Source organism: Triturus cristatus, chromosome 5_2 (genome assembly GCF_964204655.1).
Source record: "Triturus cristatus chromosome 5_2, aTriCri1.1, whole genome shotgun sequence".
NCBI classification, from domain to species: domain Eukaryota; kingdom Metazoa; phylum Chordata; class Amphibia; order Caudata; family Salamandridae; genus Triturus; species Triturus cristatus.
The window spans coordinates 172674463-172696807 of NC_140588.1; the positions used below are offsets into that span (position 1 = coordinate 172674463).

Here is a 22345-nt window from a genome sequence, read left to right on the forward strand (position 1 = left end):
GCTGACTCACTGTGTGCTGCCTAGTGCCAACGGAGGCACCTAGCACCACAGTGTACGTATGTCTGATTAAGGGTAAGATTGTTGTTCAAGAAGGGACACCTTTCTGCACAAAAGCAATCCTTAGGTGCAAATTTCTCTGTCTATGTGTGCTAGCAAACGCAGCATGGAAAGAGGAATTAACAAGGAGAAATAAAGATATTTCTCCTTGTTGCATCTCTGTCGGGTAAGTGCACCATTTTGGCACAAACACATGTTTACAAGTCTTTGTAAATCTGGGTTTGCGTCAAAATACATGGGTGGATGCATAGGAACACCCAGTCTACACCCATATAACGTCTACCCGATGCAAAGTAATGTGCGGCAGCACTATATGCCGCTTTGAACTACTTTGAATATACTAAACCTTGCAAAGTGACTTTGCATGGCTTTTTTAATCCCACTTAAGTGCATTGCATGGCATTGTCCTTTCATGAAGCAAGTTGTCGTAAGGCAACGTAAGTCATTAACTGGAATTTACTAAGCCATGCAAGGTGTTTAGACAAATTATAGGGAAAACATATTGTGTGGAAAAAGTGTCAAGAATATCGAGGACAAAAATATTGTGAAGGTATGATTCTATAGGTAAGAAACGTTTTATTATATATAACTCCACATATATGTATCTTGACTAGATATATATCTTCAAGGTACATAGCTGCGGAGTTAAAAATAGTAAATCTTCACTTACCTATTTGCACTCACCATCATGATATTTTGATCCCCAACATTTTGACACAATATTCTGTCCACACAATATTTTTGGTTCCGATATTGTGTCAGTAATCCCCATGCAAAGCTACTTAGCGTGGTTTGGTTAATATAAAGTAACGCAACGCACCACACAGCGCTGCTTTGCGTTACTTTGCGTCAGGTAGGCGTTACATGGGTGAAGCATGGGCATTCACGTGGTCAACCATGTATTGTAATACAAACCCGAATTTACAAAAACTTGTAAACCAGGGTTTGTGCCAAAATGGTGCGCCTACCCAGCCAATTTCTTTATTTCTCCTTGCTAATTCCTCTTCCCACGTGTGCTGTATTCTGCAGCACACACAGAAAGAAGAATATGCCTCTGAGGATTGTTTTTGTGGAGTAAGGTGTGCCTCCTGCACAAAAACAGTCCTGCCCATAATAAAGACACCCTTGCACTTTGGTGCAAGGATATCTGCATTGGCACTAGACAGCACAAAGTGCACCAGCTCAACGAAAGCAGATATGCTCCATATCTGTGAAAATATGGAGCATGTCTGCCCTCTCCTTTTCTTTCATGCAACGCAGCACAGTAAATTGCCTTGCTGCATTGTGTTGCCTGAAAAAATAGTACATTTATCCCTCAGTATTATTGTGAACATTGTTTGGAGTTCTGCTCTACATGATACATTACTAATTTATTTAGCGTGCTAAAAATTTACTAAAATGAAATTTTTATTTTTATACCAATCTTTGGTGGCTTTTATGTTGGCTGTTGCACATTATATGTAATTATAATGATATGAAGATGAGCACTTGTAATCAATTTGTATTGCCTGGTTAAGTTGATTTGTGTTCGTGCTTTGTTTATAGCTTTGGGGACATGTATATGTTAAGAAAGTCTTACGTCCTGGGGAGTGTCTTTTGGATGTTTAGCAGAGTGAGAGTGCTTATCTTACAGCTGTTGGCTTCTGGTTCCCCTCTTAATATGTATGAAATATGTCTATATGTTCTGAGAATCATAATAATATTGTTTTTTTAACAAGCCTTTATTAATCATTTAATTACAATGAAATGTGCTAAATTAATTGTATTTATAATATATTCTCTGTAAACAGTCTATTGTAAAAAAAAATCTCTAACTCTGTTTATTTACTTTTCATAGCATTACATGTCATGTATTACTTTCAGTGAAAAGGGATAAGGCACAATGAATATAATAACAAATCAAAACACATAATCAGTAAAAACAGAGCAGCAGCAGCAGTACCGTGCATCAACATACTTCGAGGGCAGTGGCCAGAATTAAGGAGCAATAATTTCCCGGGTAGCGAGGGGGTGGAGAGGAGGCACAATCAAACATAGTCACATAGAGATTGTGTGGTGTGACCACATCCATCCATCATAGGTAACCCAGCACAACTATTCTACTTATACTGACATTGTTTCCAGGCAAGAGAATCTGTCTTAGTGCAACCTCTGATTGGAATAGGGTAATTGGATCGCTGTGGTGTCTTTCCTTAGTCGTTATTTGTAACTACGAACTTCAGTTGTGTCTAGTGACAGTTTGTCTTGCGTTAATTGATTCTCTGGCTCAGCTCTACAAGGTTTGTTTTTCCACCCACGGTGGACACGGGCGAACTTAGTCCAATGAACCAGCGCTGAATGTGAAAGACAGGTTATTGTAGTCCCACAGAACCCCACCCAATATATAAATGAGGTGGTGTCAATGCGTTTGAGTTACTAACAGGGTGCAATGGTAATCCAAACAATCATTCATTAAGGATTTCGATACTCAAGGTCACTAGAAACAAAATATGTATTTCAACATATTTATTTTAAAATAGTTATTTTAAAATGCCAGGATCTAGCGCACAAAATATTTGTTACATCACAGAAGATAATAAAAAGTAACTACGCTTTTTAGTAACAGTGAAAAAGGGGAAATCATAACATCACAAATTACTGCCCTTACATCCTCACTGTGCTATCCTTAAGTTCTGTGTTTGCTCTAGCAGATGAATGAATAATAAGCTTGAGTTTCGGAGGTGGGGCTAATACCTGGACAACAGAGTTTGTGGCTGAATAGCTTTTCAGCTATTTCGAGCGCAAGGTGAACAGCTAGGAGAATGTGTCTACTAGAGGACACGATCCTGCCTCCAATTTGTGAAAGCAGAATGGAATGCTTTGCAGATCTTTGGGGTTCTTGCTTCAGGCTCCTTCAGTCGGCATGGAATCCGCTGCAGTGATCATCTGCATTCACGATCTGCGTCTTCGAACTAGGTAAAGTTTCTTTCCTAACTAAGTGGTCGAGTGACAGTCTCTATATACTGAATCTTAGAGTGGAATTTCTAACATAAGTTGAGGAATGTCTGAAATAGATTATATATGTCCCAGATGTTTCCTTATGGACATATAAGGTGATAGGACATTAATTCAGACCACACTTTTTTGGCTATGGATGTTATATGACCGTGAAAAAGACACCTGCCCAAGACTGATGTCTCTTTGAGGGTTTTGTTGATGTCCATATCTGAATGACTTGACCCTTTCACAGTTCTTGGAAAGATAGGCACAGACAACATCTGCGTCAAGGGCTGACATGTTGATGGTTCTGCATAATTCGACAAAAAATGGCAGACTCCATTTTCAAAGATGGCAGCCTCCATTACCTAGGATGTATTCGGGGCCAAATGCAAACAAGCTGGACAGGCTAACTAAAATGGAAACTATAGGTAAAATGGAGTCTGTCCTGTATGAGTTTCAGAGCTTAAAACTAAAAGAAATAAGCCTGAAAGCAAGTGATTAAAAGAAAAGAATTATAGAGGGAAAGAGTCAGTGGCGTAACACAGGCACCTGCAGCCACCACAGTGCGGGTGGCCCCAAACTCCAGGGGGTCCCTCAGTACAGTACTCTGGCAGGGATTGAGTCCAGAGAGGGCCCCTCCACGTGCCTTGCAGTGGGGCCCCCTCAAGTTTCGTTACGCCAGTGGGAAGAGTCATAAGATTTATAACCTTACTGGAATAATTTCTATGCTAAATAGTTACTAAATTATCACTGAATGTGATTTTGATTGATGTTGCTTATTCATTACAGATTTACCGAATAAAAAGCACATGCCAGAAACACGTGATTCATCATTTGTTACATGTTCAATAACAAATGTCTTCAAACTGAAATGAGAAAGGGGTATTTGTGCTGGAAGATGTGATCCTTACAAGTTGCCTTAGCAAGGAAGCTGGTTGTGGCTTCATATGACTGAATTGTGTGCATGGTAGCTTGCAGGTCAGGGGTACTGCAGAGCCACAAATGCTGTGAGCACAACAATGCCATGTAGGGGAATTGGCTATCACTTCTTCCCCGGCATGATGGTTTACCTAGGCTCAGTCTCTAAAATAGAGCTATGGAAACAACAATGGTTGGATATCTGAACTGCAAACCATAGTGGGGAATCCAAAGCATGCAAAATAGTTTAATTGAAAGTCCTTTAGAAATGGTTGCTAGCATCTGTGGTCCAGGCTCTTTGTATCTCTGATCACATGCCTGCAATGCTGCCTCTATAGCCTTATGTCAACAATAGATGGATAATTGAAAAGCATTAGGGTCGAATCACAAATATTTACTCTGAAAATGGCCTTGAGAAACCTAGAACATCTTGGACTTACATGATCCTTCTTGTAATGTACTTACCAAGTTTTACACTAGAGCGAATCTGGAGATCCCTTAAGCATGTTTAGCCTACTCATGGGGTCAAAGAATTCATCAAGTGCATCTTCAAGATATTCAAGGCTTCTCCAGATGTTCTCTAAGGAAATCTTTGGCAATCTGGCTGCTTGAAAGAAAACGGATCCCCTGTGTTCGAGAGGAAGGCCCCTACTAAGCGAGAACATTAGCACAGAGATAATGTCTCGTTTTATGCATGGTCCCCTCTCAACCCAAACTATGCTGCTGACTGCCATTGATCTTCCAGGTTAGAATCAAGTTGGCCATGATGGTTCAACAGACAATGGATGGTATTAGGTTCTGCACTTGCAGTCTTCTTTGGTCTGCTCAAGAGACTAGTCATATAACCAAATTCCTTCATAGATGTGTGCTCCATTACCCTTTATATGTCCTTGATGTAAAGTATGCTGATTCCCTTAAATCAGGAATGTTTTAAGCTAAAAATACAAAGAACCTCTGTAGAAGAATGTTATTTTCATAGGTGGATGAATGGATATTTGATGCCAATATTTTAAAATGAGTCCAAATATAGAAAAGCGATGTTGAATGGATGGGTGTATTCTAATGAAATTAACTTAGGAACAGCGAAAAGTGTTGTAATTGACAAAGAGGAAACAATAACAGTGCATGAACTAAAACTGAAACATTGCTCTCCAATATAATAGATGTGCAACAAAGTGTACAGAACGATAACTAAGTTTCCATTACCTTTTCTGTCCCATTCCCCCTCAGGTTTCTTCTGGAAAATGTTGTCCTTGAGGAGTTTGTGCGATACACCATAACAATCTACCCAGTAGCCACTGTCGCTTTGTTTGGAATATTCCTGCGAAAAGGAATGCCCACTGGCCGCCTCTCTGAAACCGACCTGGTCATTGGTAAGGAGTGACTTGTTATTTGCTGCAGCCAGATTCAATCAGGATCAAACTATGAAATATATTTTGCAGGTGTTATGGCAGAGCAAACGTACACCCATAGTGGATGAGTTCTCCTTCATTTATCCAACTTTTTTCAAAAGCATAAAAATAAGGTGATCATTTAGAGAAATCGATAGTGCAATAAGACACATTAAATTTGCATTTAGGGGATTACCACACACAAAATATGATTTTCCTATTTAAAGTGATGTGGTAATAGCAGATTACGATTGATTCATGGCATAAGTAAACAGTGCTCTTAAGCACCGCAAAAACACAGTGACAACATTGCAGCTTTAAATACTAAAAAACGTAACATATTTCTGCATGCTATTTATTCCCTGTTTAAAGTCGGATGTAATTTAATGTCATTAGTATTGGGTGTGGTAGCACAATTACTGATTTCAGGTAAAACTACATAATTTCCCATCTTCTCTAAAAGAGTGCATGAGCTGAGCAATATTAAATACATTTATTTTTTATTTAAGTATCAGAAAAGAGAATTACACTCTTGTGAAGTACATAAGGGACCAATATTACCTACTCAAAAGACACACAATTGATGGACGGAAGGAATGCAGAACCAATCAAAATATTCACCCCCAGTCAAGAGATCTGGGTTAAATCATTTTGCTCACCATGCCACCCCAGTTTAGACCTGGCCATATGCAAATCAGTCTTGGCCCTGTGCCTCATGGGAACAGTCCAGCTCCAACTACCAAGCCAGGTCCGCCCTGGACCGGAAACAAGCATCCTAGGACCGGTTTCGGGGTTTCACCCCTCTTCAGCCAGGTTAGCTTGAATCCAGTGTCACAGTGAGCCCGGGACCCACGTCTGGGCATACCCTGAGCACTTAGGGCGAGAAAGCAAAAGACACACAATTGATGGACGGAATGCAGAACCAATCAAAACATTCACCCCCAGTCAAGAGATCTGGGTTAAATCCATCATTCTTTTGCTCACCATGCCACCCCAGTTTAGACCTGGCCATATGCAAGTAAATCTTGGACCTGTGCCTTATGGGAACAGTCCAGCCGGAACTGCCAAGCCAGGTCCTCCCTGGACCGGAAACATTACCTACTCCGCACAATCCATGTTAGCATTTCCTCCTTGTTTTCAGCCCCCACAGGCAGTCCGTTCCTGCCTTATCCTCACCCAATCGACAGATGGACAGAATTCTCCCCTGATCTGAACATATCCCCCTCCACCAATACGGATAGATGCAGAACTTTTTGTCTCATCTACACCTCCACAGGGAGAGCGTTTCCAACCAGGCCACTGCCTAGCCGCTACCTCCTCCACCCAAAAAAAGAATGATACTGTGACATTCACTGCCTCAATGATACAATCTTCCTGAATCGTCATATGTATTGAAGTGAGTTTCCCTCATACACTGCGTGGAACATTGGGTAACCTGTGTTTAACAGGAAAACATCCATCTGACTTGAATAACATGGGTGATATTTTAAGTCATTCCCACTCTTTCTTTGAATATCTAAGAATACTTTTGCAGCCATACTTAGTTGACGTCACTGAATGGAGCTGCCACCTTTACCTTCTAAAAGCATCACCACATAAAAACCGTTTCCCCTATTGTTCAATAAAAATTATTTTTAAAAAGTTTCCCTCTCCACCCTCTACTTTCTCCAGAGTCTCTTTCTTACTCAGGGGCTCCATGTCTAGGGTAGGTCTGGCTGCACATTCAAGAACAGTCAGTTTGTAAAATCTCAAATTGCACCATTCAATATGACATAACGCCTAAAAACGTGTCTTTTTTGGAACAATCAGCCTGACTAAATATAAAGTTAAACAAAAAAGCACATGCTACTCAACTTTTTGCAAAGAAACGGTCATTATAAAAACGAAAAGTAGGTGAATTAGTTCCCTATAGTTCCTGCCCACTTAGACCTCTGGCCCAGGAATCTCTAAGTAGAATGAGCAGGTAGTTTGTGCTTGTGTTTATGTTTACTTATAAAGGTACAGTACCCATTGGTAAAAAAAAATGACCTCCAAGAAGAAAGCTATCTTTAACTCACCGTGTATGATTGCTCTAACATCTGACAATATAGAGTAAATAACTGGGGCAAGAGGAAGCACTACTTAATGCAAACAAAATGTCAACAAAGATACATGCTGTATGCCAGCCCTCTTATTTAAACATCATCTTATATGTCAAGTGTACAGAATGGTAAAGGGTTCAATTGCCAATGAATGCTTCTTTCACTGGTCTGAAAGGCAGGTGGAGCAGGTGGCGTACTTCGAAAGAGGCAGGTTTTAAGTCGCACCAGAAACAGTCTTCAGGTCTCTTGCTCCTGCAGAGAGTAGGGAAGCTGTTTTATAGAAAGCATAATTAATGATCTTTACTTGCAGCTTCTTGCTTAGGGTCGTTCAAAGAAACGTAGCTAAAGATATTGTCGGAGCATATAAGCTTTTTGTGCAGACAGTGCTCTGATTATGATTGGCAGCTGAGACATTTTTAAATTACTAATTATCTCACAATGGGGGAGAAAGAAGTGATCGGGGATGTATCCACTCCACTTCCTTTGGAAAAGCAATAATCACTGGAGGTGGAACCCAAGCAGACTGGTATAAATTTAAAGTCTCATTAATGTTTTTAAGAGATCCTAACCCACTAGAAGCATGCTTCATCATCGGATCGATACTCCCGACACCTAATGTGTGGGGTGGGCTCTACCTCTAGAAGGAGGGAGCAATTCTAGATTTGAGGCTTAACGGGGTCTGTGATTAATGTTGTTAAAATTACATCCAACTCCTAATTTACTTCATTTCTTCTTGCAGGTGTTAGGGTAAGGTTCAAATCGGAGCAAGATGTAGATTGGAAGTAAATCGATGATCCCTTACTTCTAAAATCAATCCTGGTCTACATGTTTCAGCCAACCCTGCCCAACCCAGTCATGTGACTTTCATCAGAACATAAATGAGCAGATCCCTAGTGTAAATACATGGACAGTATCCTTGTGGGAGCCAGCCTCGTGGCGTGGTCCTGTTCCCCCTCGCCAAGCCGCACGAGGTCCCATGCACCTCGGGGCTCCTCCATTTTGGATTATACGTCACGCCACGTGACCACCTGCGTGACCCCGCTTCACCCGGCCTCTGTCCCAGCGAGGCCCGACATCAAGGCGCCAACCCCTGGCCAGGGGATACCACGTGAACCCTTCCCACTCCCGGCGGAGGGCAGTATCGATGGGACCCCCAACTGTCCTTCCACACCTAGGTGCGATCGCCCCACAGCTCTCTGGGGCCTGGCGCCTCTCCTGCTGGGCGTCTGGCCGCTCCCTACCCGGCCTCTCCGCCCCCTCCGGGCGCAAGGGTCCGGACATCAAAGGGCTCCAGTCCTATATCTGGGGCGACCCGACAGCAGGACAGTAGTTGTATCCTGGAGTCGAGAGCCCTGCTGATCGGATCGCGGCTGACCCTACGGAAGACTCATCCTGAACCCACCCTCTGAGCCCTGCTGACGACGTCGCGGCTCCACCGTGCTTAAAGACCTTCACGAACCTTTGGGGCCCTGCTGACGCTGTCGCGGCCTGACCTTGTTGAACTTTACCATCAGAGCCCAGCTGACCTCGTCGCGGCTCGACCGAAGCGGACCTACCACCGGAGCCCTGCTGACTGTGTCGCGGCTCGACCCAAGCGGAACTACCACCCGAGCCCTGCAGACGCCGTCGCGGCTCTCCACGTCCGAGCCGCTCCGAGACCAGCACTCAATGTCTGGCGCAGAGCCTTCCCGTACCTGGCTGGTACTAAGACTGTCCCGCTACCTTATCCCTCTAAAGACATTGAGACTCTTACTGGATCCCTCGATCCCACTGTAAATATTGAACGTACTACTATTGATAAAGAACCAAGTTAAGCAACTGATACGGAGTCCTGTGTGGTGATATTACTGGGCCTAGTACGAACATAGGAGAAGGACCTCCCCTAGGGGGCTTCTCAGCGGCGCTCGGCTATAACTTTGCGGTAGGAAGGTGCCCCGGAGTAGTCTCCCCGACTCCCCGGTGGTCCTCCCTCCAACATTTGGTGGCCAGCGACGGGATCCGAGCCAGACGCAATCGTACAGGCCAGTAACGCACCCACTACCTAACCAGACGGAAAGAAAAGGGAACCATGGACGGCCAAGAGGCAACCGTGGCCGCAACCTTCCAGCCGGAAAGGTTGGAAGAATACACCCACAAAGAACTGAAACAATTCTGCAAGGACAAAGGGATCCCAACCACAGGATTGGGCACCAAGGAAGAAATGCAGAAAGCCCTGAAAGCCTGGGCAGAACCCGAGACCACTCCACCCCGAGCCGAAGGGACCTCGGCCCGGGACGGAAACCTGCCAACCCCAACCCCGACAGATGGGGGGCGAACCGTCCCCGAAACCAGCCTTTCCCACGAAGAAATGCGAGAACGGGAGAGGGTCCGGACACACGAAATGGACCTCGCCCGCCTCCTGCTGGACGGTGAGCTCCTACTGGCGGAGAAGAAAATAGCCTTGGAGCAACTACGGCTGCAAGAGGAAATCGAGGAAAAGAAACGGCATCGGGAACTAGAGGAGAGACGGCTAACCCTCGAGCACGAGAGGAGCCTCAAGGAACTTGAACTAAAAGCTAAAACGGGGGAGACCAGCACCCCTGGAGCCCGGGACGCTCTGCCACTGACCGAGCCAAAGGTTCACATCCCCAAGGATGTCGTCAAGGAGTACTATAAAAATGACGACATCCAGCAATGGCTCCGAGCGTACGAAGTAGCCATGACCTCCCATCGGGTACCCCGGAAGGATTGGGGTGCCGGCCTATGGGGGAGGTTCCTCAGCGAGGGCCGGGATACCCTGTTGCAACTCCCCGACGCGGTGATGACATCAGACGACCACATGAAAGAAGCCCTACTCACACGCTACGGACTATCAGCCGAGATGTACCGGCAGCGCTTCCGGGACTGCAAGAAGCTCCCCGGTACCACGTGGGTCGAATACGTGGACTTCTTCAGCCGAGCATTGGAAGGATGGATCAAGGGAAGCAAGGTCACCTCATACAAGGAACTGTTCGACCTCATTGTCTGGGAGCACCTCGCCAACAACTGCTTTGTTGAACTAAGGCAACACCTCCTGGACAGTAAACTGACCGAGCCCCGGAAGCTCGCCGCCGAAGCAGACCGATGGGTCAACACCCGGGTCCCCCGGAACCCCGTGGGGGACTACCAACGGAGTACCACGGGACCTCCCCGCCAGCGAGGCGGAGGAGGGGGCTCCCACCTCAGTCGAGAATTCCCGGCCGGGCCGCCCAGAAGCCCGCCACGTGGCCAAGCCACCAACCACACGTCCCCGACCATGGGCCGAAGGGGGACTCCTATCGCACGGCCTGGACCACGACCGACAGTGACCTGCTTCGGCTGCCAGCAGACCGGCCACTATGCGAGCGACCCGGCCTGCCCCGTGAACCGACAGAACGGGACCGCTGGGCCCCCTCCCCGGCAAATAGCCGCCGCAGCCCTGGGGGAGGGAGAGGACGAGGAGGAAAACCACGACGGCGGGTCCCCCGAGTGGGAACCAGCTGCCATGTCGCTTGTATGCCTGGGCTCCCGAGAAATGGTGCCCCGAGCTGCCATCCCAAGCAACACCCAGAAGTACCAACAGTGGGTCACCATCAATGGACGACGGGCCGAGGCCCTCCGGGACACTGGGGCCAGTGTGACCGCTGTCCGCTGCCACCTGGTGACCCCCGAACAAATCCTGCCGCATGTCCTATGCCCTGTCCGGACCGCGGACAACACCGAGAGCATGTGCCGGATGGCCAGGATCCCCTTCGAGTGGGGAGGAGTGTCCGGCACCCTAAAAGTGACTGTCCGCGATGACGCCCCAGTGGACTACCTCCTGGGGAATGACCTAGAGAGCTCCCCCTGGGCCCAGGTGGAACGCCGAGAGCATCTGGGGATGCTAGGACTGCCCGAGTGGGCCTGCGCCACCACCCGGTCCATGACCGCCCAACCAGCCGCTGCCACGGCCCCCGACAAGCTGACGGGCCCCGAACCATCACCCTCCTCCGGCATGGAGGAACCTGACGAGGAGGCCGGGCCATCCGAACTTTCTACCGACGAGGCCGCCTCCCTCAGCGAGATCCCCGAGCTGGCCCAGTGGCGCCACGACGGGGGCCCCACCCGCGAACAATTCCAGCAAGAGCAGAAGGCCTGCCCGTCCCTCGAGGGGGCCCGACAGCAAGCGGCCGCCCAGGCTGCGGGGGACCCCACGGGAACCCACTGGATCTATTGGGACAATGACTTATTGTATAGCGAGCAGAAAGTCGCCGAACTAGGGGCCGGCCGGGTGTTGGTGGTCCCCCTCCGATTTCGAGAGTTCCTCCTGAACCTGGCACATGACGTGCCCCTCGCTGGACACCTCGGGCGGGACAAAACGTACAGCCGCCTAGTGACCCATTTCTATTGGCCCCGAATGAGAAGAGACGTGGACCATCACTGCCGGTCCTGCCCGACCTGCCAAGCTAGCGGGAAGACTGGGGGTCGAGTGAAAGCCCCCCTACAACCATTTCCAACAGTCAACACCCCGTTCGAACGAGTGGGGATCGACATCGTGGGGCCCCTCGACCCCCGAACCGCCCTGGGACACCGCTTCATCCTGGTACTGGTCGACCACGCCACCCGATACCCCGAGGCCATCCCACTCCGCACCGTGACAGCTCCAGTGGTGGGTCGGGCCCTGATGGGCATCTTCTCCAGGGTGGGGTTCCCCCGAGAAGTGGTGAGCGACAGGGGTACGAACTTTATTTCAAAGTACATGAGATCCCTCTGGCAACAATGTGGGGTCACCTATAAATTCACCACCCCTTACCACCCCCAGGGGAACGGACTGGTCGAGCGGTTCAACAGAACCCTGAAGGGGATGATCAAGGGCCTGGAAGAGCCCCTGAGGAGAAGCTGGGATGTCCTGCTGCCCTGCCTCCTGTTCGCCTATCGGGAGGTACCACAGAAATCCCTGGGCTTCAGCCCCTTCGAACTATTGTATGGGCACCCCGTCCGAGGGCCCCTCAGCCTGATCAAGGAGGGCTGGGAGGCGCAAGTCCAAGATGCCCCTCCCGACGTCTACCGGTACCTCCTGACCCTGCGGAGCCAGACTCGGAAGTTCCGGGCCCTGGCAGAAGCCAATCTCGAAGCCAGCCAAGAAGACATGAAACGCTGGTATGACGAAAATGCCTCAACCATCGAGTTCGAGCCGGGCCAGCAAGTCTGGGTTATGTCACCCGTGGACCCCTGCGCCCTGCAGGACAAGTGGACCGGGCCCTTCAAGGTAGTTGAGAGGAAGAGCCCCGTCACGTACTTAGTCGACATGGAGTCCCCGAGGAACCCCCTCCGGGTCCTGCACGCCAACCGGCTCAAGCCCCACTTTGCCCGAACTGAACTAAGCCTGCTGCTGGCTACCGACGATGGCGGCGAAAGTGACTCCGAGCCCCTTCCAGACCTCCTGGGGTCCTCGGGCCAAGACGGCTCCTTGGAGGGCGTCCGCCTCTCCGCCCCCCTGACACCAGAACAGCGCCATGACTGCCAGAAGCTGCTGCAACCCTTCGCTGCCCTCTTCTCTCTCACGCCCGGGGTGACCCCCTGGTGCGTCCACGACGTGGATACGGGGGACAGCCCCCCTGTGCGACACCGCGCTTACAGAGTACCTGACCGAGTCCGAGCCTGCATACAGACCGAGGTCGCCAAGATGCTCGCCCTCTGAGTCATCGAGCCGTCCGACAGCCCGTGGGCCAGCCCGGTGGTCTTGGTGCCGAAGGCCGCCGCCCCCGGCACGGCCCCAGAACTCAGGTTTTGTGTCGACTACCGGGGCCTGAACGCAGTCACCAAGACCGATGCCCACCCCTTGCCACGAGCAGACGAGTTGATCGATCGCTTAGGGGCCGCCCGCTACCTAAGCACCTTTGATCTCACCGCTGGGTACTGGCAGATCAAGCTGACTCCCGGCGCCCAGGAACGATCCGCTTTTTCCACCCCCGATGGGCACTACCACTTTCGGGTAATGCCCTTCGGTATGAAGAACGCCCCAGCGACCTTTCAGAGGCTCGTGAACAAGGTCCTGGCCGGACTAGAAGCCTTCAGTGCGGCCTACCTCGACGACATTGCCGTCTTCAGCGACCACTGGGCCGCGCACCTAGGACACCTCGGAGAAGTCCTGGCCGCTCTCCAAAGAGCCGGACTCACCATTAAGGCCAGTAAATGCCAGATCGGTCAAGGATCTGTGACCTATCTGGGCCACCAGGTGGGGAGTGGCCAGGTGGCGCCCCTCCAGTTAAAGGTCGACGCCATCCAGGCATGGGAGCCCCCCACAACCCAAACCGCTGTCCGGGCCTTCCTAGGCCTCACAGGCTACTATCGACGATTCATCAAGGATTATGGCAGCATTGTGGGCCCCCTGACGGAGCTCACTTCCAAGAAACAGCCCAAGGTAGTGCACTGGACGCCCCGCTGTCAGACCGCTTTTGAGGCCCTCAAGGCGGCCATGTGCGCTGCCCCTGTGCTACAGGCCCCTGACTACAGCAAGGAATTTGTAGTCCAGACCGATGCCTCAGAGTACGGGGTCGGGGCGGTCCTCTCCCAGCTAGACGCCAAGGGCCTCGACCGACCTGTGGCCTTTATCAGCCGCCGACTGCTGCCGCGAGAACAGAGATGGAGCACCATCGAGCGGGAGGCCTTCGCCGTGGTATGGGCTCTCAAGAAGCTCCGGCCCTACCTTTTCGGCACCCACTTCAGGGTCCAAACTGACCACCGGCCCTTGCGGTGGCTCATGCAAATGCGGAGTGAGAACCCCAAGTTATTGCGATGGTCCATCTCGCTGCAAGGAATGGACTTCACTGTGGAACACCGGCCTGGTAACGACCACGCCAACGCTGACGGCCTATCAAGATTCTTCCGCCTCGGCGAGGAGAACCCCCAAGGAGATGGGTGACTCTCCCTGCCTTCAGCTGGGGGGGACGCGTGTGGGAGCCGGCCTCGTAGCGTGGTCCTGTTCCCCCTCGCCAAGCCACACGAGGTCCCATGCACCTCAGGGCTCCTCCATTTTGGATTATACGTCACGCCACGTGACCACCTGCGTGACCCCGCTTCACCCGGCCTCTGTCCCAGCGAGGCCCGACATCAAGGCGCCAACCCCTGGCCAGGGGGATACCACGTGAACCCTTCCCACTCCCGGCGGAGGGCAGTATCGATGGGACCCCCAACTGTCCTTCCACACCTAGGTGCGATCGCCCCACAGCTCTCTGGGGCCTGGCGCCTCTCCTGCTGGGCGTCTGGCCGCTCCCTACCCGGCCTCTCCGCCCCCTCCGGGCGCAAGGGTCCGGACATCAAAGGGCTCCAGTCCTATATCTGGGGCGACCCGACAGCAGGACAGTAGTTGTATCCTGGAGTCGAGAGCCCTGCTGATCGGATCGCGGCTGACCCTACGGAAGAAGACTCATCCTGAACCCACCCTCTGAGCCCTGCTGACGACGTCGCGGCTCCACCGTGCTTAAAGACCTTCACGAACCTTTGGGGCCCTGCTGACGCTGTCGCGGCCTGACCTTGTTGAACTTTACCATCAGAGCCCAGCTGACCTCATCGCGGCTCGACCGAAGCGGACCTACCACCGGAGCCCTGCTGACTGTGTCGCGGCTCGACCCAAGCGGAACTACCACCCGAGCCCTGCAGACGCCGTCATGGCTCTCCACGTCCGAGCCGCTCCGAGACCAGCACTCAAGGTCTGGCGCAGAGCCTTCCCGTACCTGGCTGGTACTAAGACTGTCCCGCTACCTTATCCCTCTAAAGACATTGAGACTCTTACTGGATCCCTCGATCCCACTGTAAATATTGAACGTACTACTATTGATAAAGAACCAAGTTAAGCAACTGATAGGGGGCTTCTCAGCGGCGATCGGCTATAACTTTGCGGTAGGAAGGTGCCCCGGAGTAGTCTCCCCGACTCCCCGGTGGTCCTCCCTCCAACAATCCTGTTTTATATTCTTAGAGTAGTGTTTTATGATATGTAAGCACAGTAAGTTACAGTTCCTCTAGGGTACAATAGCCCATGACCTGAAAAAGATGAAAAAGCATGCAAAACATCCAAATTACCTTGTTCTAGGTAATAAGTGCTGAGACTAAGTATGCATGTCACTGTGAATTATAATATCTTTACAGAAATACTCACATGTGGATAGACTCATCTCATGCAGAACAAATGAGGAAATATGTTTACAGACTGTAGAAGGCCTGGACGTCATGCATATCAATAGTTTTTCCTAGAATGCAGGTTGATACAGATATTGTGCTGTCTCACAAAGGAACATATTCATGTAATAGTGACATAGAATAAACATGCCACAAGAGGGGAAAATACCTTGAACAGGGGCTAGTTATGGCCAATAGGGAGCAATAGAGGCCGCCAGACCCTATAGTCATACACTGCGGGGATTTTCAAAAAGTTCAGATAAGTAAATGTATCCTCTGCTCAAAGACGGTTAAAATAGCATCCACCCCCCACAGGAGTAGTTACTCACTTTTTCAAGGGTGCCGGCCTGGTGATCTCACCTATTGCAACCTCCAAGCCCTGCATGCTCAGATTGTGAGTTGCCACAGTGATTTTAAAAGCTCTTGACTGGCGTGTAGTGTGTCGTGACGTGCACTTCATGCATGTCATGTCACGCTAAATCTGCACTCAAGGTCTGGCGCAGAGCCTTCCCGTACCTGGCTGGTACTAAGACTGTCCCGCTACCTTATCCCTCTAAAGACATTGAGACTCTTACTGGATCCCTCGATCCCACTGTAAATATTGAACGTACTACTATTGATAAAGAACCAAGTTAAGCAACTGATAGGGGGCTTCTCAGCGGCGATCGGCTATAACTTTGCGGTAGGAAGGTGCCCCGGAGTAGTCTCCCCGACTCCCCGGTGGTCCTCCCTCCAACAATCCTGTTTTATATTCTTAGAGTAGTGTTTTATGATATGTAAGCACAGTAAGTTACAGTTCCTCTAGGGTACAATAGCCCATGACCTGAAAAAGATGAAAAAGCATGCAAAACATCCAAATTACCTTGTTCTAGGTAATAAGTGCTGAGACTAAGTATGCATGTCACTGTGAATTATAATATCTTTACAGAAATACTCACATGTGGATAGACTCATCTCATGCAGAACAAATGAGGAAATATGTTTACAGACTGTAGAAGGCCTGGACGTCATGCATATCAATAGTTTTTCCTAGAATGCAGGTTGATACAGATATTGTGCTGTCTCACAAAGGAACATATTCATGTAATAGTGACATAGAATAAACATGCCACAAGAGGGGAAAATACCTTGAACAGGGGCTAGTTATGGCCAATAGGGAGCAATAGAGGCCGGCAGACCCTATAGTCATACACTGCGGGGATTTTCAAAAAGTTCAGATAAGTAAATGTATCCTCTGCTCAAAGACGGTTAAAATAGCATCCACCCCCCACAGGAGTAGTTACTCACTTTTTCAAGGGTGCCGGCCTGGTGATCTCACCTATTGCAACCTCCAAGCCCCGCATGCTCAGATTGTGAGTTGCCACAGTGATTTTAAAAGCTCTTGACTGGCGTGTAGTGTGTCGTGACGTGCACTTCATGCATGTCATGTCACGCTAAATCTGCACCGGACTGTATGACATTAAGGACACAAACAAAGGACACAATGTTGGTCCTTTTGTGCACATGGAATGAAAGGAAATGTGGTTCTTGCAGGATCAGCTAATGTTAAAGAAAGTGTGGTCAAATGACAATGTTTCTTAGTTATGTTTTTTGTTTGCAGTGGAGTGATCATTTGACCTATCTAAAGAGATAGAAAAGATAGATGATGGAGAGGAAACAGTGGGAAGCAGGGGTGGCTTGAGTAGTGCTTTAAAAGAAAGAGGAAAGACGGAATTTGTGCCTATGTAAAGTGCCCCTCTAGCGCTGCAATTACACCACTGCAGGAGACAATAGGAAGAGCACACATGGGCGAGTACTTACCTTAATATTGTATGCATACTGTATTATTATCAACTTTGTAGATATTAAACTATAATTATTTTATGTATTTTATGTCTATGTAAGCACGCCACCATCCTTTTGGAATGTGTAGGCGCTAAGAGTGGAGTCGAGGGATATGATAATGACGACAGAGGCAGAGAGCAAGGTGGGGGGACAGAGAGGGAGTTAGCAGGTGACAGGGTGTAGTGAAAGCAAACTGAGGCAGCTGTTCCCATGCACAGGGTGCCTGGACGCTTGTCTTCAGAGACAACAATGGAGTGAGTCAGCCAGTCCCACCACACCCGAAGCAGTTTGTGATATAATAGTGAGAAACTCTGTGTCACAAAATCACCAATGCGTGGCTTTCTCTTTATAATTGGTTGCATTCACAGTGTAGCCAGATGCTCATTATAATTTGCTGTAATGGGGGTGGGGGAACACAAAACTATAAGGATTCAATTAAGTAAACAGGGGGCATAAAAGTAAATTACGGAGGTGGGTGACCACATGCTGTCTGAACATGCACCCTGCAGGGAGAAATGGAGACGGTGTTGTGCAGGTAACACTACACCAAAGTTAACTTTTACCCAGTGTGTGATGTGTAAAGCACAAAAGCAGTGAGAGCCTGGATGGTCCCGGCTCGTGCAACACAGTGTGGTGTGGAGTGGAATTATGTGAGTTTGATTGGAATTGTTAGTTGTAAAATTGTGTGGTGTGGAGTGGATGTGTGTTGTGGAATTATGTGGTATGGTGTGCAGTGGAATTATTATGTGGAGTGGGATTGTGAGTCATGGAGTGTAATTTGGAATGGTATTTTGTGTTGTGTAGTGGTATTTCTTGGTGTTTAAATTTGTGGTGTGTTGTTGAATTGTGTGGCATGATGTGATATTCTGTGTTGTGGATTGGATGTATGTGGTGTGTTGTTGAGTTGAATTATGTGGTGTGTTGCCGAATTATGTTGTGTGGAATGGATGGGTTTATGAAAGAATCTGGTGCAGCCGAGAGAAGGAGAGCGAAACCAAGGTGGTAAGGTGGCACTGCGGAGGTGGCTGCGCCATATCAAAGTTCTCAAAAAGAATTGTATGGCCAGGTTAGTGGGGAAGATTAGGCACACCCCACTCCCATAAACACTGGGTAAATCGTTAGAATAGTAGAAAAAAAAATCAAGCCATAAACACACAACATAGTAAGAGATATATTTTTTTAAATAAAAAACATGACTGTTCTCACAAAAAAGTCACACTTTAATTGTGTGAAGGAAATAAGCAGTCACGTCAAAAGCCCTAGGAACAGAACAGAGATTCAAACTGATGAGGCTCTACCCATGTCCGAAAATGTGTCTTTGCTCCCCATCCTCCCTACACCAACACTCTGCCTCCTCTCAATCTCTCTCCCAGCAAGCAGGGACTGCCTTGGGAAACATACTGAATACATTGATGGGAGACACCAGCCACTAAAGTATTCAGCTGGCAGTCCTGCATACCGAAGGCAACCCCAGGAACATAGGGAAGCCAGGATGGCAGCACCCAACCCCGCAACATTTTCGATATTCTTTCGTCTGTGTCTCTGTTGCGAGGATGGGGGAAGAGGAAAGGCTTTAAGTTGTCTGGCAATAGTGGAAACAATCAGTGGTAGCTACTACATCTCCTGTTGCACCCACCCGCTAACAACGGATGGAGGAAGTTAGGGAGAACACTTTCATTTGTTTTCTGCCTTTTAAACAATGTTACAGTAAAGGAAGCTTTGTGCGGTCTGCCCTCCTCCCAGCAGCGGGGCGCACAATGACATGTTTTTTTTTGTTATAAAGAGTATGTTGCGGTGGCTGATTCGGAAAGACTCAGAACACTGTCCACAGAAACCTTTAGAATTAAATTCAAAAAAATATCCCAGCAGTAGCATAAGTAATACAGGAAATTCAGTGAAGCAAGGAAAGGGTTCAGTACCACAGGCCGTTACTAGGTGTCCCTCTGGGATTCTAAAGGGAGCTCTATTAGTCACATGAGGTACTGCATCCTTAATACAGCCTACTAAAGGATGTTGTTCCCTGCACTATTTTCTGTTGAATGTAGTATCAGATGAGCAATGTTTTAATGTCTCTCTTAAACAGCAGCTTTAACACAAGTGTGGCAGATAACATCAGTGGCATGTGACTTTTAAGGTGCTGCAGATTTTTATCCTGTGTTGTACAACACAGGGTTGTGCACTTTCCCACGGTACTGCGCAACTGAGGTGTGAAAGGTGCCCCTGACACAGCAAACATTTAGAAAGCAGAGATTTGTCACAGCGCCATGCACATTATTGGAGACTCGCACATTTCCTCCCTTGTTATAATAATAATGTGATTTCAGTGTTGCGTTTTACACTAGCTTGGGTCACAAAGCCTTCCAGGAAACACAAGGCTGGCTCGCAAGCAGCTCCTGTAGCCTTTCAGCCAACAGACTAAGAAAATAATAGACTACAAACACACACTAAAGGGAGGGGCTTCACATACCAGAGTCCTCAGTACCAATGACCAGCTGTGGGGTGCTGTGCTATTAAAAGTTACATGCGTGGAGGAGCCTAGCGCGCAACCAAGATGGCCGCATAGGCTTACGGCTCTCGAGGGCCTCCGCAACCTCCCACGTCTATCCTGACTAAATCCTGGTAAACTAAATGGGCTTTTGCTGATGCATCCGCGCTGAGGTGCCACCCGTTTTCCAAATTCAGATCGGACGCCGGGAACCCGAATGGTCGCCCTCCGAAGATTGCGGCCTGCTGTTGCCTAGGTCCCGATCTCGAGTTGGTGGGGTGCCCGGGTACGAAGTGAACAACAGCGGCATGCTGCGCTTGACTTGCCGCGTACCCCGCACTTTCACTTTCGTTTTCGAGTCTGTCTTTTTGAGATCGGCCGAGGGACCTCGGTGTTTCAGAGGAGAGCGGACGGCGGAGTGTCTGGCCTGACTCTCGGGCTACACACGGACTTCCTGCCCGCGACTGCAGTGTTCGACTGATTTGGCCAACGGGTTCCTGTCCCCGGCTTCGACGAGTGCCAACCTTGGTGGCCTCCGGATGATGGCGACTAGACTAGATGGTGACAAGTCGAAACCCAAGTCAACCGCAGGGGATCCTATGCACAGGCCAACAATATTGATCGGTATGCGCAGCTGAAGGGATCCCCCAGTGGCTTGCATAAATCGCCTGAGAGGGCTAAAGAGGTTTCGGGCCCATCGTCAGAATTGACCCTGCAGGACGTTATGGGCGCCATTGAGGAGATGAAGGCTGCGGTGGGTCAGCGGTTTGATACCCTGGCGCATAAATTGGACGCGGTCATTATTGATGTGAATTTGGTCAGGGCAGACCTGTCCAAAACCAACGATCGGGTCGACTCTTTGTCTCAAGCGGCGTCGAGCCTAACTGTGGATGTGGCAGCCCTGCAGACGGAGGTCCGCCGGCTGCGGCTTGCCAGTGACCAGACGGATCGTCGACTTGAGGACTCTGAAAGCAGGGCTAGACGGAATAACGTTTGTATCATCGGAGTGCCGGAAAGATCGGAGGAATCTGCCGCAGATCTATTTGTGGAGGATCTGGTGATCAATCATCTCGCGCCCAAGGGATTGAGCAAGTTCTTTGCGGTGGAGCGGGCCCACAGGATTCCGGGTGGTGCGCCCAAAGTGGGTGCTCCCCCGAGGCCTATAATTGCCCGACTTTTCAACTTTCGAGATAGGGATGCTATCCTTCAGGCGTCGAGGGTGGCAGGGCCGCTGAAGTTTGAGAACTCCAATGTCAGCTTTTATCCGGACTTCACGCAAGCGGTCCAGAAACAGAGGCTGGGATTTCTGGGTGTGAAACGGCGCTTGAGGGACATGGAGTTGAAATACGCGATGTTGTTACCGGCAAGGTTGCGGGTTGAGTTCCAGGGTCGTTCCCACTTTTTTGACCGGCCGGAGGCAGTTGGAGACTGGTTGGATGCCCTGCCGCGGGGACACGACCGAGACAGTCGGACGGCGGAAAACGAACGGGATGTGGTGGAGCGGGACTAGAACTTGGTTCCTGGCGATGGACTAGACCGGCGAGGTTTTGTACCTTGGCTCAATTGTACTTTAATCTGGTACATCATGCCCTTCAAGTGCCTGGGGGTTGTGGGGAGCTTATTGGGGTCCTTTCCTCCTTCTGGGGTTCTTTTTGTGGTATAGGTTAGGGCGACAGGCACACTGCAAGTTGGGGGGGCTGTTTGGGCTCAAGCAGGGGTGCAGGGAGGGGGGAGTTGTTGTTCTGGGATTGTGGGGGAGGGGGGTTGTTGGGGATGGTTGTTTTCTTGTTTTGCAAGGCAATGTGAAGTTTTCTGCTGAATTCTCCGGGTTGTGCTCTCCGGGATGTGGGTATCATGTGCGGGAGTGGGATGGGGGGTAGGGGATTGAGAATCCTTTCATGGAATGTGAACGGTCTGGGGGACAGGATCAAGCACGGGGTGGTGTTGCAGTTCTTGAAACGAACCTCGCCCGACATTGTTTTCCTGCAGGAGACACATTTGATTGGGAACTCCTTCCAGGCCCTAAATAGGAGGGGCTATCGCCTTGCCGCTCACTCTGGTTTCACTTCTGGCTCTAGGGGAGTGGGCATTCTGGTTAGGGCCTCTCTCCCATTGGAAGTGGACGAGGTGCTTCACGATGATAGGGGGCGATATGTGGCACTGGTGGGGAGATGGGAGGGCAGGACTGTGTCGCTCGTGGCTGTGTATGTACCTCCGGGGTTACAGACGGTTACGTTTGCTGATTTGGGGCGTTTGGTCCTGGGGATCCCTGGGGGGGTTCTGGTGTTGGGTGGTGATTTTAATGCCGTTGTCTCCGGGTTGGAGGACCGTCACCCTCCCAGGGATCTCCCTAGGGCTCAGGCCTGGTTGGGTGGCTTTTTGGACACTTTGGGACTTGTAGATTGCTGGAGATTGATGCATCCGGGACAGGCGCAATACACCTTTCACTCGGGGGC

The 22345-nt window shown here is 49.5% G+C and overlaps 1 protein-coding gene across 1 annotated transcript in view; it reads left to right on the forward strand.

Annotated features, from left to right (window-relative positions):
- LOC146822752 (uncharacterized) overlaps positions 1-22345 on the forward strand; it is a 381837-nt gene that overhangs the window by 305719 nt on the left and 53773 nt on the right. The window contains exon 6 of the mRNA XM_085606938.1: positions 5185-5327. Within this exon, the coding sequence (XP_085463064.1) occupies positions 5185-5327 (143 nt within the window). The remainder of the gene's footprint in view (positions 1-5184; positions 5328-22345) is intronic.